This window comes from Eucyclogobius newberryi, unplaced genomic scaffold (genome assembly GCF_026437365.1).
Source record: "Eucyclogobius newberryi isolate DKJ021-1_F unplaced genomic scaffold, fEucNew1.0.hap1 SCAF_20, whole genome shotgun sequence".
Taxonomy (NCBI): domain Eukaryota; kingdom Metazoa; phylum Chordata; class Actinopteri; order Gobiiformes; family Gobiidae; genus Eucyclogobius; species Eucyclogobius newberryi.
The window spans coordinates 8219403-8238314 of NW_027315835.1; the positions used below are offsets into that span (position 1 = coordinate 8219403).

An 18912-nucleotide genomic window follows, 5' to 3' on the forward strand; every position below is an offset into this window, starting at 1 on the left:
GATTTAAATGTTGTTTTTTGTGCGTGCGCCCACGGGCAGCGCGGAGCTTCTGCCTTTGTATTTGCTGTTCTGGCATCCAGCCATTAGTCGGTGTTTAGCTAACGTTAGCATTAGCCGCGGACACGCTCATTGACGCCGCTAACGTCACATTCTTCACATCAAAAACGAGCACGTGGCGTTCAGTAAAGCCACCCGGGACGGTCAAAACGCGACGCGTACGTGGCCGCGGGAGCCGGTTAATTGGGGAATTGTGCGGTGTGTGTGCGGGGGGCTAAGCTAGCTCGTTAGCGGTCTCGAGAAAACCCATCAAAATGATTGTCTTCCATGGCGTCGTCGCGTCGCAGCGCAGCGCTGAAGCTTAACACCCGCCGCGCGCGCTCACAATGCGACTGTAGACGTGTGATTTGGGGCTGTAAACGTGCGGGAATTACGCGGTGACACGGGGGTTTTGGACCGGCACCGACCGTCTCCCGTGTGATTTTAAAGTACGTTTTGCCGGTGCAGTGCCGCTTGACAGTGCATTACAGGGCTGTGGGTGATTGTGGACAGTTGTTTCACAGTGACAGTGGCACGAGCAGAAACTTGTGCTTTCACTTCGTCATCACTGTGAACTTTGTGTGAACTGCAGGAGTGTTTTCTGCATGATGACACGATTCTGCAATATTCTCCCTCAATCTGGTGTGACAGTATAGATCCTTGTGCCTTAAATTGTAGATAAAGTAATGCTAGTAAACATAGAACTGTTGAGTACACGTTGTGACACTTGTGGTCGCTGTGGTGTTTCCGACAGGTTTGTGCAAGACGATCCCGGTATTGGAGATCCCGGTATTGGAGATCCCGGTATTGGAGATCCCGGTATTGGAGATCCCGGTATTGGACATCGTAGAAGCGGTTTCAAAGGTCATCGTCCGAACAATCGTTTTTAAAAAGACGAGACGTTTCGATTTCCATTTGTAAAACGTGTTGGTTTTTTAAGACATTGTCCAGGCGATGGCCCGTGTAACTTCTTCTGCCGTGGCTCAGTTCTGGAGGAATGAGGATTACACAGATATTTCTGGGATAACGGCAGTAAATGTCCCTTATTGACTCAAATACCAAAGAACAGAACTGGTTAAAGATTGCATAAACTTCTATTATATTTCTATGATAATACAACGTGTTTTTATTCCAATTTATTGCTCAACTTTAAGGGTGAGACTAATTCAGACCATGGGGGCAAACATCAGACTGTGGTGGGGCCATAGTCTTGTCTGCTAATGGAAGCAGTGCGCATTACATTTAAAAACGCTGCAAGTTTCACCTAAAATAACATCAGAATCGGAGTCAAATGGTTTGTTACCGCAATGAACAGAATTCACAAACATAGGAACTTGTTTTGGTGATTCGGTGCAACATAAAACGATGAACAATGATAAAACAACATAAGATCAAAAGTCAAAGTAAAAAAAAAAACCCTATTTAAATCTGTCTAGTCTGTTAATGAAAGCAGAGCGCATTACATTTGTGTAAACTATAATAACATGAACAAGAGTTGCCAATATTTCTTGGAAATAGTAAAAGTTGTCCTTTTGTTACTTTTATGACGAAAAATGCAATGATTAAGTCTATTCTGCATGAGTAGTCGCCAAAAGGCACTACAGGAGCTGAGACGTTGACTTTTATCACAGTGCACGCAGTTAGTTTTGTTTTAGCTGCCATTAAGAGGCAACCGTTCTGTCTCTTGAGAGTTCACACTTCACGAGTGTCCGTGTTTGAGCTGCGTAAAACAGAACGGCGCTGAATCACGATACGACCGTCTCATCCGAGCGGCAAATCGTCGGGGTCAGAGCACAAGTAGTAATCTGTTCTTGCGTCGTGCAGTGGACAAACGATTAGCTGACTATAAAAAAACACAATTACACTATACAGACAGTAAAACACACGGAGCTGTCCATGCGTTACAACATGATCACTTCTACAATATTAACGGTAAACAGCCTACTCTTTTATCATTTGATTACGCCTTTTGTATTAGTCTATGACATGAATTAACATTGTAACTAAAAGGGACTTGGTAAAGAAATGAATACCGTATTTTCCGGACTATAAGTCTGACCTTTTTCATAGTTTTGGCCGGGGTGCGACTTATATTTATACTTATATACTCCGGAGAGACTTAAGATGTGATATTATTTGTCATTTTCACACTTGCAACCGCATTTCATACTCTAGTGCGACTTATGTGTTTTTTCTTCTATTATGCATTTTTTGGTACTTATAGTCCAGAAAATACGGTAAATACATTTTTGACAATTCCCTGTACTTTGCCGCATCTTAGACAGGGTGTAAAGCTCTATAGCGCCGTTTGCCCTGGGGGGATATGAACCTGTTACGATGGGCTGGGCCGCGGCGTCTTCTGTTTATGCTGCACTGTCCAATTTGTAGTCGTGTTTTTCCAGTTTGACCAGTATCCAAACCCAAGGAGAGGCCCAGATCGTCACATTCATGCTTGTTCTGAATCCATTTTAGATAGACTTGTTTGTCTTCTCGAATAGTAAACACGGGAGGCTGAAATGGATCTGTGAAAGGCTTTTGGTTCGGTACCCGTCGTTAAAAGCCAGTTTGTGCAGTTTATGTTAGAAATGGTCAGGATTTTGGTTGATCGTGATTAATTTAGTAGCTTTGCACATGCTCTCTTCTCTTTAGAGTTCACGTCTCGAATGATAATGTGCATGTTGTTTTGAAGATGTGCAAAAGTGGAATATGGAGTATATCGTTCGTAGTAAAAATGATACAAAAGAGTGGATTCAAAATAGAAATGTGAAGAGTTATGTAGTAAATGTTCAAGCAAAAGTACATGGATATATATGCATATGGAGGTTTTCCGGACTATTGAGCTCATTCACCAATGTCCCAAAACCACGTGATCTCATACGTTGCCTTCCCCTTGTACGTCCCTTGTTGCGTTCCTATGCACTTCCACAGCATGGAAAGTGATCTCAAATGTAAATTATGGAAGCCCCGGTGCTTTCAAATTCCACAAACTCCTTGTATGAGCTACACAGAGGTCGATATTTAGAAAAGCTGCGATCAATCAACTCAGACCCATATTTGATGCCTAAATCACCGACTCTTCCAGATTTCTCGTACCCCGGACATTTACGATCCAAGCCCACTGGTCCGATGGTTCACAAGTCCTAATTTTTGAATAAAGCGTGCCTACATAAAACTGATGTTAATTCTACAGCTTGCGCAGAACACGATCGACTTATATATCCGGAGCTCCAGCGCAGGCAGCGGTGCGTGAGTCTGCATGCCCGGGGTTCAGCACCTGCACGGGGCTGAACTGCTGTCGGCTCCCTCCGCCTCACGCCGCTCCCTCCGCGAGTTTGTGACAATTTCAATTCAACTACAAATGGTTGATATAAAATGACGACTACATAGTCTGATCGTATATTTCCCAGTTTGAACGTTTTATCGCAGCTGTCCATCGCGCTCTTCTTTCTGTGTTTCTCAGTATCCAATAGAACTTCTCTCTGTTTATCTTCCCGGTTTCTGCACTCAACTGCCACACATACCTTCACCATTTTGATTATAGTAAAGCGTGCGATATCATTAATGAGGTTTTGGGCCTCTTCGAACCGTGTTTCGTTGTAAATCGAAGCAGACAGACCGCAGTATTGAATGGGCTTGTAGTGGTAAACAGCACTGCGGACGGACAAGATGGCCAAAAGGGCCTGGGGGGGCGGTCATGTGAATGACCTATAAGTCGCACCGGAGTATAAGTTGCACCAGCCAAAAAATACACAATCGAGAAGAATATATAAGTTGCACTGGAGTATGAAATGCAGTTGCAAGTGTGAAAATAACAAATAATATCACATAAGTCGCTCCGGAGTATAAGTATAAATATAAGTCGCACCCCGGCCAAAACTATGAAAAAAGGTGCAACTTATAGTCCGGAAAATACAGTATATTTCGTCTGTTTACAGACCTTTTAGTTGTTTGTTAGACCTCTACTAGTAACTTTAAAGACATGTTTTAACACAGTTCTGATGGAAAGGCACAATATTATCAGGGTACCAAAAATATTAAGACTTTAATTTTGTCTAAGATATTAATTACAAGGACTAAGAAGCATGTCATTCCAACAGAAATGTGTTAAACATGTCTTTAAATGTATCAGTGGAGGTTTAAGTATCTAAAAATGTGAGATCAAAAGTACAGAAATATCTTTATTAGGAACTTTGGAGCTGAGGAGCACTTCATAAATGTGAAGTTCTATTAAAATAAGATGACGGGTGAATTCCTCTAGTCTAGGCTTACTTATCCTTTTCCATTGTTAATCTGCTCTTTTGGCGTTTTTTAAATGCTAAACTATTTTTTCAATATTTACATTTTATCTTCAAAACAACAATCACAAAATCACGTATTTACGGCATATAATCTGCCCACTTCTTCTAGATGGTGATTACGTTGTTCACTGTAATGAGTAACACCGAGCGCGCACGCCTCAGTTTGGAACACACACAAAGACCCAACAATTTACGCTTGTTTATTTCGAGCTGCAACGCGTTGGGCAACGCAAACAAAGCGGTGTAGAAGGGAAAACAATTGCACCGTCCACGATTTGACATTTAAAATTAAACTTTGACGCTCGAAATGGAGTGGGAGATGTCAAACTTATTCTAATCCAGCGCCAGAAAATACATTTAAAGTGAAATAATAAGGAAAAGCTGGTTCCTTTTCCAACAAAGTTCTTCAATATCTTAATAATGACCAGATACAGAATGCATATTCACTTATAGTCTCTGTAGAGCCACACACAAGTATTCAAATGTGCACAATATACCACAGTTAACGTTTCATTCTTTTTTTAATACCGACTATAGTAATTAGAAAGAGGTAAGGTAACTTTTCTACTGCACAGACATGAATACAGTCGCACACAACCGGGGGCGTGGATACATTTTGTTCCTCTCCTGAGGGGGGCGCACCAGAAAAGTGTTTGAGCCGGCCTGGCCAGACTTTAATGCCACGGCCCTGTCTGCCAACCTGTACTTTAGGCTTCCCAGTGACTCATTCTGACCCGTCTCTGTTCACACGTTTACACATGAAGTGGTCTTTCTGGTGCAGCGGTGGAGGATTTCCATTGACCCCTGTGTGTTTTTTGTCTTCCAGATTACGTCTTCTTCGAGAACTCCTCCAGTAACCCTTACCTGATCCGTCGAATAGAGGAGCTGAACAAGGTACAGAGTCGCCGGGTTTGCTGCCTGTGGACTAATGGCTGAGTGACTTCGATTCCTTTGCGTTTTGATCTGGTAAAAGCTGAGGCGAGGCGTAGTTCTGACAGGGTTGTTGTTCAGAACTGGAATGCTTAAGACTCGAGTGTCTTAATGTTAAAGTATGTCAAAGTTAAATGTAGTGCACGCTGTTTTTTAAGTTGGCCTTTTTAGAAAATGAAATGGAAAAATCACAGGTGAAAGAAATTCTTCGGCAAAATATTCAATTCAACGTGAAAATGAATTTAAAGGCTAACTCACAATAGATAGATTTCCCAGTAGTGTGTCCCAGAGGCTGTTTTGGCTTTTGGCACACTGGATTTTCCTCAATGGTTGATTTTCGTGAGTCTTCTAAATGAATAATGAAGCTCCTCCATCAATAATGCAATAGAACAAGCAGCTGAAGCTTCGTTCACGCAGTTAGAATATCGCAGAGGTTACTTTTCTTTACGTTTCCATCCCATCTCCTCGAGGCCCCATTATGATAACAATCAGATTAATGCGTTTGAGTTGGACGCTCAAAGATGCTGTATAAAACAAGTTGTATGTAAATGTAGTGAAGGCAAGGCAAGGCAAGTTTATTTGTAGAGCACATTTCATACACAAGGCAATTCAAAGTGCTTCACACAGCAGGAAAAATGCATTCAAATCACAAAGAAATTACAGAAACAGAAATACAATTAAATTAAAAATTATCAATCCAACTGATTGTCTAAACTAATAAAATCACAAAGAGAAGAGTGCAAAGAAAAAATCCTTTCAGTCGTATGCACAGCTAAACAAAACTGTTTTTAGCTGCTTAAAACTGAAACGCAGATTCCCCATGTTTTGTCCTGACTCTGGGTACCAGCAGGAGGCCGGTCCCTGAGGTCCTCAGAGTCCGAGATGGTTCATATGGCACTAACATATCCAAGATGTACTTTGGTGCTAGGCCATGGAGAGACTTGTACACAAGCAGAGCTGCTTTAAAGTCTATTCTCTTAGCCACAGGGGGCAGTGCAGAGACCTGAGAACAGGACTAATGTGATCGTACTTCCTGGTTCTGGTCAGGACCCGAGCAGCAGCGTTCTGGATGTACTGCAGCTGTTTTACAACTCGTTTGGAGAGGCCAGTGAGCAGGCCGTTACAGTAGTCTAATCTACTGGAGACAAACGCATGGATAAGTCTCTCTAAATCTGGTTTTGACACTATATTTTTGATTTTGGCAATGTTTTTTAGATGGTAAAAAGCTGCTGATGTTATTGATTTGACGTGGCTATTAAAGTTCAAGTCTGAGTCCATTATTACCCCCAGATTTCTAATTTGGTTTGTAGGTTTTAGAGCGAGACTCTGGAGGTGACCGCTAACACTTTCTCTTTGTTTCTGTGGCCAAAAACGATTATTTCAGTCTTGTCTGAGTTCAGCTGGAGAAAGCTGTTTTGCATCCACAAACTGATCTGTTGGATGCAGTGACAGAGTGAATCTACTGGTCCATAGTCACCTGCCGATAGTGAAACATAGATCTGAGTGTCGTCTGCATAATTGTGATAGGACACATTTTGACTGCGTATCAACTGACCTAACGGCAGCATGTAGAGGTTGAACAGAAGGGGACCCAGGACTGACCCTTGGGGCACTCCACAGGTCAGGGTCATGTGGTCTGAGACAAAGCTACCAATTTCAACAAAGTACTTCCTGTCTTCCAGATAGGACCTTAACCAGTTTAGGGCAGTGCCAGTGATGCCCACCCAGTCCTCTAGTCTCTGTAAGAGGATCCCATGATCGACAGTGTCAAAAGCAGCACTCAGATCTAACAGAATTAAGACTGAGGCTTTGCCCGTGTCAGTGTTCAGGCGGATGTCATTTGTCACCTTGACAAGAGCAGTCTCAGTGCTGTGATGAGGTCTAAAACCTGACTGAAAAACATCAAATGAGTTGTTTATTAAGAGGAAATCTGTGAGCTGTTGGTAAACAACCTTTTCAAGGACTTTGCCCCAAAATGGTAGATTAGAGATGGGCCGGTAATGACTCAGTACTGCGGCATCAAGACTGCTCTTCTTTAGGAGAGGCTTTATGACCGCAGTTTTCAAAGACATTGGGAATGTTCCAGAGTGAAGACTCTGCCATGTCATATTTTCATTGGTCTTCTCTCAAATATGCACTGTATCAACTGAACCGAATCAAATGCAATTCTTCAAACAATTGTAATGGGATCTTTTTTCCAAAACCACCCAATTAATTAGAAAAAAAAAGTGTATTGATATTGTATTTATTTGGTTTTGTCTTCTTTTGATTGCAGACGGCCAGTGGAAATGTCGAGGCCAAAGTCGTGTGTTTCTACAGAAGAAGAGACATCTCACACAGCCTCATTCAGCTCGCAGACAAACACGCAAGTGAGTTTTCTATTTTATTTCAAAACGAATGACTCGCAAAGAAGGCAGTGGAGCACAAAATGTAACAAAAAACAACGCCTTATTTATTCACACCCGAGACAAAGTTTAAAAGTTTTCTTTTAAATAATATGTATGTAAAAGTAATGAGTAGGTGGCTGGAAGTGAATCGACACCAAATATAAACTGGCTAGAGACGTCGCAGACTATACTCGTCCCTGATTGGCTAATCCACCTGTCACTCATGCTCATCTGAACTCTGAGATTAAACCTGACTGATCGCTTTGTTTAAAAAAAGAAAAGAAAAAGACCTCGTTCTGAACGTCCCGCTGCACTAGAGTTAAGCATTGATCATTCCCAAAAATCATTAGTCAAATTGTAAAGTAATTTAAAATGTGATTTCTGCAGAACGTTTAAGAACAATTTGCTTAAGAGTGTTGAATTAGACCTGACGACAACAACAACATATCTCAGACAGTATTGATAAGTTGATTGCACAATATCTGATTTTCACATTGTCATCAGCAGTTATCTTCTGAACCAAAGTATTTATCACGCACGCAAAAGCAAATCTTGCCCGCTTTTTAGTTATTTCATCATTTCTATAGTTATTTATCGAGAGATGACACTTTCAGGCGACATTCATAGACAATAACTTGAGCAGCAAAGCCCAGTATTGATCACCTGATGAAATGTGTGATCTTCAGACTCATTGGGAGTTAAACGCGAGCGCTCGGCAACAATATAAAGCATAATATCGTAACAGAAGATGACTGTTCCACACTTTTCTCTTTTAATAAGAATCTTCATGTGATGTGACTGAATCATGCTTTCGTGCACTAAAAACCGTGAGAGAAAAGTTGTTTTGAAGCGTTCATCTCGTGTAAAATGGCAAATATCAAACGATGACTAGATCGATAAAGCTTCAAACAAAGATCTTTGGTCTCAAAAATGTCACAAAAGGACAAATTTAACCGAGCGCGAGTGAGTTTAAGACGACAACGCTAAGCAAAAGTAAGTTATAAAGTAAACAAATGTGGGAGAGGCAAGCCCACGAATACAGGTTTGTCAAAGTACTTTTCAACTGTAAAAATGCAGGTAAAAAACCGAAAAGGAACATTACAAGCGAAGCAATCACCATTAACGCCGTAAAGAAACAGCCGAGCGGGATTGATTCTGGGCCGAGCAGACGCCCCGGGACACGAACAAATCCTGGGCCCGGACTTTGCATCGGACGTGTTTGTGTCGGATCACGGAAGATGGACTTGTTTTACGCGCGGCGTCGACTGAGCGCGATGCAGAGCCAATAAAGTCGTTGGGATTCAAAGCGACAGCTGCGGCGCTCGACTGCTGCAGGATAATTACTCCAGAGGCTTCATCAGGAGTTTTGTATTGAGTACCGCATCAGAAAACCTGTGCAAAGTGTTTAAGATGATGCTAAACTTGGACCGGGTTAATGCTAGAGGTCGAACCATGTGGGGTTTTCCTTTACAGATGCCTTTTTTCATCAAGTTTGATCAGCCGATGGGAATAACCGCCTTTCTTTTAATCAACAAAAACAGACACCAGAGCATACATGTTTTAATTTAAGGCTCATTCTTTTACATAAACGTCTACAACGCTTCTCTATCCAGGCCTTTGTCTCTGCTCTCTCCCTTCTTTACCCTCATCCCATGTGAATCAAGGAAAAAGGATTGCTGAAAACAAAACAAAAATCTACTGTTTTATTACGCTGCTTGGCCCCTGAAGTGACGTCGCACGTAATCGTCCCTTGGAGATGGATACATTTAATGCCATAGAGGCGATAACCACGGAGACGAGCTTGTGGCGAACGCTCCGAAGAATTTCTGATACGAAATGATTGCAAAGGCCGCTACAAACACGTGTTCTGAATGTGCTCGTGCTTCTTGAAGTAGTGTAGTGTTGTGTTCATATGTGATTTCTCGATTGTTAATGCTCTACGTGGCCCCAATGTCAACAGAATCTTACATTTGTAGAAGTTATTGCGACTATATTTGCAACTTATGTCAGCTTGCGCGTTGTGAATAACTCCAGGAGCGTTAACATTTGAGAGAAGGCTGAGATCTGAGTTTTATCAGTTTATAACCCGTTTTTAGAAGTCTAAAATGATCACCTCATTTTCTAAATAATTGCAGTCTTGATTCAATTGCAATTTGATCATTTAACCAGTGAAAATTTTGATTTGAATGCGATTTTTGCACCTCGTATTCACATTTGTGTCAGATGAAAATGACAAGTAACATGCTTGAAAGTTTCCAAGTTTAAACGTGCGCAGTGAACTTCGCTGAGGTTAACCCGATTTGTCATGTCTGCCCCTCACTTCCTGTCTAATGCTACGTAGCGGCACAAGTGAGAAACGGTCGCTTCTACTGGATGCACATTCACCCACTGGCCATAACTTATAAATATGGTTTCAGTTTTTGTGTGGTCCAGTGGTAATCTGAGGCACGCTGCGTAAATATGAAATTATCCATTGATGCCGAGACGAAAGACTTTTAAAAAAAAAAACAATAATGCAAAAGTTTGAAATGGCCAAAGCCCTTGGGAGCAGCTCCGCCGGCCGGCTGGTTTTATAACCTCATCCTCCTGTCGGTGCTAAACTTTGATCACACTTTTTACAGCGCCAAATAACTCGTTGTTTCATTGCCGCAAGTTAGCAGAACCTTAAATGTTTTTATTGCACTGTGAGTATAGATCGTGGTGGTTTTTATGTTCAAAATGCTTAAATATTAAGTTCCTTCGCTTTAAAAAAATCTTGTGGAAATGGCTCCATTTTGTGCCACATCGGCCAGGTTTATTTTTTATTTCTTCACATTAACGTGATTTATACGTTTTGTTTTTTTTTGAAAAACTTTTCCGAGGCTACACTGATTTTGTTGAGAGGAAACGCCCAAAACCGTACCACCCGAATGCTAAAATATGACACAAATTTACTCTGCAGCACCTTTTATTCTAGTGAATGTGCCATTTTATTTATTTTATTTATTTTATATTTAATGTAATCAAGATTGAGATTCAGTTATTTCTAACTGTCAATGATCAGCCTGACTCGCTTTAATGGGGATTTTACCAGTAAGTCCAGTAAACGATTTTATTTTGAAAGTTCAGACTTTGTTTTTCTTGGATAATTTAGTTTTGTTTCAAGCCTCAAAGGAGACAAATATTTGGCTTGTTAATGATCTAAAGGTCAAAACGAGGGTATATATTTATTTAAATCGATGCGTTTCATGGTTTTAACCTTTTTAAACTCTTACCAAAATAGACTATTTTCAAGCACCCGTGTTTTGAAGTAATGGGTGCTTGCCTTTCATTTGGTCTAAATCTGTACAGTTTGTTTTTCATCGCTCCTAACAACCGGAGAGGCAAACCCACTTTTTCTTAAATGTGATTTTTTTTTTCCCAGTAACTATATATTTCTACGTTGTTAAAACCTTGACTCAAAGGGATAAAGATGTTTTTTCAAATATAATGAACGTATGATGCAAAAAAAAGTGCAGATGTTCTTCTTAAAATTTAAATGATGATAAAGAAACTGTTTGATTAGGGCTTGGCTAATGACTGTTACTGTAGCTCTAGACTCAAATACACCTTATTATATATATTTTTGACACCACTTTAACTATTAAAACAAAATTCATGAAGTCATTTTCCTTTTTTTAAATTTTATTTTTTATAGATTTATTTTCTTTTACTCAAAAACTAAAATATACAGCGACGTTTGCTGCGTCTCAAAGAATCCAGTTGTACAGAATGTCACACACTGGCAGAATATAAGAGCATTTCTGCCATGTAGTTTCAAATATGTCCTCTTTGAAGTCTGTTATGAAAGTAATCTTTGTAATTTCATGACATATTGAATAAACTAGTCTGTGTCCGTCATCCAGGGCTGGATCATCTGACCAAACAAACTACAGAATATACCGTATTTTCCTCACTAAAAGGCGCCTTTCATTTTCTCAAACGTCAGTGCGCCTTATAATCCAGGAAACGCAATATATGGATTAATTCTGGTTGTGCTGACTGACCTCGAAGCGATTTAGTCAGGTACACGTTTTGTTTCGCTTTTTATATATGAAAAATGATCGAAAATAGACCATTCATTGACGCCTTGTAGTGAGGAAAATACGGTACAAGATCAACAGTGGCAGTTGGTCCCGGTGTAAATGTGTCTTCAGCCTGAGTTTAGTGTAACGATTCTGTCATTTTAATGGACTGAAATGACCTCCCAGTGGCAGTTGTAACATCTTGATTTCAAAATCAGTTTCCAGACGACAGCTTTCGAAACCTTTTGGAACGTTCCTGGACGAAATAAGGGTGTGATTTGATTTAAAATATTCCCATGTGTGTGTTTTTTTTGTAATTAGTTCTGAAGGATTAAGACCAGCCACAAAAGGTCAAATTCTGTCCTGTTTATTGTCTTTTATTTGTTCAGCACCAAAGCCCGTTCAAAGCTTCTCGTTTCAACCACTTCTAGCATAGATTTGTATCTGAGTATCGACTCGTTTCCCGTGGACATTTCTTTAAGCCGTAGTTGTCTCTTTGCAGAGGAGTTGGAGGAGGAGAAGGAAAGTCCCATAGAGACGGATCTCACAGACAAACAGAAACACCAGCTACGCCACAGAGAGCTGTTCCTCTCGCGGCAGTATGAAAGTCTACCGGCCACGCACATCAGGTAACGTGAAATACAGCTTCATATCTCATTATTTATGGTTTAAGAGTGAAAGGACGTCTCCATATCACATACTGGTGTTCACAATAATTGACATCTTCACAAAACAACAGTGAAATTCTTCTCTTTTTGTCACGACGGCAGTAAAAGACGGCATTGTTTGTCTTGTGCGTCACCAGATTTATGAACTCAAACTGTCTAAATGATAAATGAAAGTTACTGGGACATAAACAGCCAGATAAAAACATTTAGTTTCACGTTTTTGGAATTACTCCTCTTTGGTCACGACGGCTAATTTTTCACTTTTTATGATTATATTGTGACCTGAATGTTCCCCATCATTGATTCACTGGGTAATCTTGACAGCCCAAATTATGGATGGGCCGTAATCACAGAAATAAATTTGGAAATTAAAACGCAAATCCATTTCCCCCAGGATTGCAATCAGATTTGTGATTTGTTTTATTGTCTATGAAAGATGAATTGTTCCATCAGATTTTAAATGTTGGCAAACGAGCTTGAGTTGTATCCACTTGCTGGATTTTACAGTACAGATTTAATTTTTTTTTCTCTCTCAGCCAGAAAATATCAAACTTAAATATTTACCCTTTTTTATATTGACTGCGTAGATGATGGTGTGAAATTCCCTGAAAGTTTCACAGCAAAGATTCACTCACTTGATCAGGTGTTAAACCAGAGCTGAATTTAGAATGTATTCATCTATTTAACATGTTAACTGCATAATTCGGCGACTGAAATTCAAAATGGAAAAAATTCAAACCGTTTTGAAATTCCCAAGTGAGAATTTTGGCAGTACTATTAAAATTAAAACTCAGTCTGATGAAAGCGATTCTCTTCCATCTGCGCGTCCAGGAGCAATATCAATTTAGGCTGAAACTGAACTGCTTCAACTAAAAGAATTACAAGCCTTTCAGATCACACCAAACCTTTGCTTTATGCTCGTCGTGACCGTTCAAAAACGCTGCTTCATTTAGATTAACGTCGTCTTGCAGTGTTCCTATGACGACAATGGCACGAAATGTTTTCTCTGGCCATTTTTTAGAGCAATCCAGTCACCACATTATCACAATAAGTTTAAACCCATGTGTAGTTGGAAGCACCTGTATTTATACTGTCCAACGCCTGGGGTGCAGTCCACGGGCTCGGGGGCAGCGCTCGGGCACGGGGGCAGGGCTCGGGGGCAGCGCTCAGGCACGGGGGCAGGGCTCGGGGGCAGTGCACATGGATGCTCACTGGTTCATCTTCACAGCCCACTTCCTGTTTGATCCTAATACATTGTTTTGTTTCAGGGGGAAATGCAGCGTAGCTCTACTGAACGAGACCGAAGCCGTTCTATCATATCTCGACAGAGAGGTGAGAATCGTCCTATTACTTATGTATCTGGATGTGCAATAATCGATGCAATACACGTAGAAACTAAATGTATTGTACTGGCTGTAACTGTAAATGAAAGACGTCATTTGTTTTTGTCAGCGTTGACTTGTAAATGAGTTATTTTAAGTTGTTTGCGTTACTATTTTGGTAAATGTTTCCATTTTTGGCGTAAAAGCAGCACTTTGTTATTCAGGGTGTAAGTTAAATACACAAAACTGAAGCCATGACTATTAGATACTCGGACAAGAGTAAATACAGTTTTACGATTTGTGTGTTTGGTCAAAATCGGACCGCTGGGTGTCGTCTGCTCATCAAGTATTTTATCGATCGCAAACCCGGAACAAAGATTTGTATAAGCGTCGGGGCAGTTCACTTCGTCGCAAGATAAAAAACAGAATTTGTTCATTTTAAACTCTTTGCAGTGGTCCATATTCACCGCTCACTTACCTCATGCATTCTGAGCATCCTAATTATACAAAGTGATAAGTTTATTGCTGCTTTTCACAGCTTGAATCGAGACAAGAGCCAGTTTTGTCGCCACGGTACAGCTAACAACAACTAGCATGCTAATGGCGCACCTCCTGCTTTTAAAACTCTATAATCGGATGCACAATAGACACATTTTTACCCGAATTGATGCTTTTATAATACATCAGTGCTGGGGCAAATGAAAAAAATCAGGTACAGCCCATTTAAGAAGTTTGTGATCGACTTGGATGGATTTCAATGCATTTTCTTCCCCCGTTTGCGGTTTAAAAATCGCTTGACGCTGCTTTAACTGAATATTGTCACGAGTACCGTATATTCCAAGTCTTTTGTTCTGGAAATGGTCCTAATTTAACGAACCGTTCTCAAAAAGGCTGCGACTCGAGCCGAAATAAATACGTCGGAGAAAAACGTGTGCGACGGGGTGAAAGTCTATACAGTTTGAACAAATTTGCATAGATTTGTTAAAGCGTCTAATTCTCCTCGTCCTCAACGCTCACGAGAGGCCCTTTGCACACCACACGATGCGCCACTGTTAAAACCTTTTCAAACTTCCTCGTTGCGTTGATTGATAGTGTATAGTTGAAAAGGATTTAGTTTATTTTGAATGTTACTATGGCACGTTTTATCATAATTCTAGTTAAAAGAACGATTCAATGATATGATTTTTGACTAAAACTTGAGAAACCGTTTTATTCAGCGTCACATTGTCAATGCGTTTCACTGTGATGAACAATGTGCCCCATCGCAATTAATAATTCAAAACGATAAATCTTCTGAATGTTCTCCTCAAGATGTTATATTATACTACCGCTTTTATCCCTTCTAATTCCAGACTAAACCCAAACTATGACTTTCTTTTCTTGACATCACACATTTCTGCATTAATGTGTGAAGTATGTCGGTGTAATCCCTCATTCGTTCAGGCGTGTTCCATTGTAGAAAAAGCTTCAGTTGTAGTCATCTGGACTCAGTTGATTTTTCTAACTGAGTCCAGATGACTACAACTGAAGCTTTAATGTGTGAAGACTTTATGGTTATATAATAGTTATTTAATTACTGTTTATTTCTAAAACTTATCATAATCTGCCGTCTTGTTGTGATGATTAGTTTTTGTTGTTGACGTTTTCAGGGTTTATATCATTTTGAGCGGTGTATAATTTGAAGTAAACGCAGTTCAATCGAGCAAAACGCACAGTGACCAGTCGCATCGCCACTTGTCGTGATACATGTTGTGAATCGTATCCTTTTCTATTTTCCGTTTCCAGGACACGTTTTTCTACTCGCTGGTGTACGATCCGACGCAGAAGACGCTGCTGGCAGACAAAGGCGAGATCAGGGTGGGCCCTCGATTTCAGGCTGACGTCCCGGAGATGCTGCAAGAAGGTCAGTTTGGGTTGTTTCCTCCGTATGCATAATAAAGAAGGAAAAAACTAATATAAGTCGCATTTTGTTGAGGGAAATTTAAGACCAAGAACAGACATGTAATCTTGGAATTAATCAATTAATTAATTAGAGAACATGGTGAATAGGTGTACGTATGCTAACGCTAACACCTTCAGCTACATGACGCACAGACAGAACTGTGGTAAGTGTCTGGTATGTTAATGTAACATATTAAGAGTTATTCAGATAACTATAGCATAAAGAACATGCTAACAAGTTTAGCAAAGCATCAGTTTTACCCCAAATCACTAAATCCATTGAATTCTTCTTCCTCTGTGTCACTTCTAAACAACTCCACAAACTCCAGAGGAAGTGCAGATTCTTCTTCTGCGTCGCTTAGAGCCTAGAGCGCCCTCTTGTGGTCGTCAGTGTGAAAATAACGAATAATATCACATATAAGTCGCTCTGGAGTATAAGTCACACCCCGGCAAAAACTAGGAAAATACGGTATTTTTAGTTCAATCTATCATCCCAAAAATAAACCTAAACATCAAAATAAAAATAAACAGTTTGGAATATGGCATAGATACAAAGATTTATAAATGTTTGTTAACCTTTAACTAATCATGGACAAAAATAAACTAATAATTTACCATTGTTTAATATTATTTACTAATGACTAAAAATGAACTGATTATTAACTATATGGCATACCAACAAAGCATTTATAAATGTTTATTAATGGGTAACTAATCAATTCACACACACACATCTAATCCTAACCCTGACCCTAAATGACTAGTTTGTTTGTCCTTGATTAATGAATATGTATAAAGCTTTGTATTTATGCTGTAATCTAAAGTGAGGTAAAAATAATCTGGCTGTTTTTGTCACATTTAACTAGTTTGTCTTTCAGAAAGTTCAGTTTTGTAAAGCCTGTCACAAACTTGAGGAACAGTCACATGTTAAGCCACAGGAATGAAAGAAAATGAAAGATTTCACTGTTGTTCGGTCGCAGCCTTAACAATCGTGAATAATGGTTAAATCGTGATGTTTTTTCTCTCACAATAATTGAGCTCAAAACGAGTCTAAAATGTGACGCAGCTGCTACAATAACAAACCCAAACGTCTGCAACTCTGCTCAATATGCAGTTTGTGTCTGACATCAATAAACAGTTGTAGTAAACCAGATAAACAATGGGAACGCTCACATTTATCACTGCAGAGTTTGTGATCGCACACAGTTGAAATGGTCTTCTTTCTCTCCTTTAATAAGATGTCTTAGAGTCAGTTTGTTGAAGGAAATACTTGTGCGGCAGTTGTAGCGTCCTAAATCTCCAACTGTCATTAGCAAACAAACTAGCTAAGCTCCGCACAGTCGCCACAGCAACAGAGGAACTACTTTCTGTTTACATTTCGCCACTGAAGCTAATTAAAACACCTTTTAATCAGTTGTGCTGTCGATTTACGTTGCAGAGTTTTTCCGGTAAAAGTACGTCGGGGAATAACACCGACAAACCTTTAGTTGCCACGTTGAACTCCTAATTTAGTCTGGCTTTAAATCTTGGTTTAGCCTTGCTTTATTCCTGCTTTAGTCCTGCTTTAGTCCTGCTTTAGTCCTGCTTTAGTCCTGCTTTAGTCCTTTACTGTAACCCTGCTTTAGCCCTGTTTTTGCTCTGCTTTAGCCCTGCTTTAGCTCCGCTTTAGCCCTGCTTTTGCCCTGCTTTAGTCCTTTACTTTACCTCTGCTTTAGCTCCGCTTTAGTCCTGCTTTAGTCCTGCTTTAGCTCTGCTTTAGTCCTGCTTTAGTCCTTTACTGTAGCCCTGCTTTAGCCCTGCTTTAGCTAGGCTTTAGCCCTGCTTTATCTCCGCTTTATCTCCGCTTTATCTCCGCTTTATCTCCGCTTTATCTCTGCTTTAGCCATGCTTTAGTCCTTTACTTTACCTCTGCTTTAGCCCTGCTTTATTCCTGCTTTAGTCCTGCTTTAGCTCTGCTTTAGTCCTGCCTTAGTCCTTTACTGTAACCCTGCTTTAGCCCTGTTTTATCTCCGCTTTATCTCCGTTTTTAGCTCCGCTTTAGCTCCGCTTCAGCCCTGCTTTAGTCCTGCTTTAGTCCTTTACTGTAACTCTGCTTTAGCCCTGTTTTTGCCCTGTTTTGGCTCTGCTTTAGTCCTTTACTTTACCTCTGCTTAAGCTCCGCTTTAGCCCTGCTTTAGCCCTGGTTTGATCCCGTTTAGATCTGTTTACTCGTGGTTTTGTCCTTGTTCAATGAGGCCGAGTCATTGGTTTTCAGAAGTTTGACAGGCTCAGTTCTGAAGCCGTCGCCACGGTGACACGTTGGTGATAAATCATCGTGACGTTGCTCAGAGAGAAAGATGAGCAAAGAATTGAAAGAGACAGAAATAAAGGAGATGAAAGGGAGAAGATTGTGCCCAAATATAATTATTCAGATGTTTGGAAACACTTCTATTAAAGTAAATGTTTAAAAACTCCTTGGAGATTGTGAAGGAGTTCATTACTTTTCTTCCCCAGTCTAGATATTCTTGATAAAGCTGTAGTGCGTAATGTCTTTCCCCTCTTAAAAACATGGAAAATTAAAGCTGCACGATTCAGTTATAAGAAATGAATGTGTTTTTAATGTATTAGTCAAACGTTTTCAAGACAAAACAAGAAAATTGGGCATAAATAAGCCTTAAATCGAGGCTAATTTCGAGTGAAAGTTTTTATTTAAAAACTGAAACGGATCTTGCCGTTATATTATTATTTGTGCGATGTATTGTTCTGCCTTTTTTAGACTTTTCAAGCTTTGGCAGTTAAAGAATAAAAACTTGTCATTCTAAATGTATTTTTTATGAGCAGATTCTTGACTGAGATTTGTGTTACTTCTCATTCATACAAACAGTAGAGCAGTAGAGATGTCACAATATCAAATCTTATCTTGAGAGTATTGTGAGAAAAAACATCACGATTTAATGATTATTCACGATTATTGAGACTTGACATTTGAACAGTTCTTTCATTCCCGTGGTTTAACTTGTGACTGCTCCTCAAGTTTGTCACCGGCTTTACAAAACTGAACTTTCTTAAAGGCGAAATAACGTTAAATGACAAAAACAGCCAGATATAAATGTTATTTACATTTAAGTCTATTTTTTGGCCGATAGATTGGACTAAACAGACTCAATTTTGCTTCTAAAATTGTCACGATTGTTAGTTTTTGGTTCTTACGATCATTTTGTGACCTGAATAATCACGATTATCGATTATTGGCGCGCACCCTGCTTTGTCTCCATGATGATATTATTGCTGGAATGCTCCACAGTATG

General features: G+C 39.9%; 1 protein-coding gene across 2 annotated transcripts in view; it reads left to right on the forward strand.

Moving 5' to 3' along the window:
• The window catches only part of mta3 (metastasis associated 1 family, member 3), a 50452-nt gene that overhangs the window by 689 nt on the left and 30851 nt on the right, over positions 1–18912 (forward strand). For both annotated transcript variants that reach the window (XM_072455803.1, XM_072455804.1), the window contains exons 2-6: positions 5161–5228; positions 7540–7633; positions 12197–12323; positions 13631–13694; positions 15470–15587. In XM_072455803.1, the coding sequence (XP_072311904.1) occupies positions 5161–5228; positions 7540–7633; positions 12197–12323; positions 13631–13694; positions 15470–15587 (471 nt within the window). The remainder of the gene's footprint in view (positions 1–5160; positions 5229–7539; positions 7634–12196; positions 12324–13630; positions 13695–15469; positions 15588–18912) is intronic.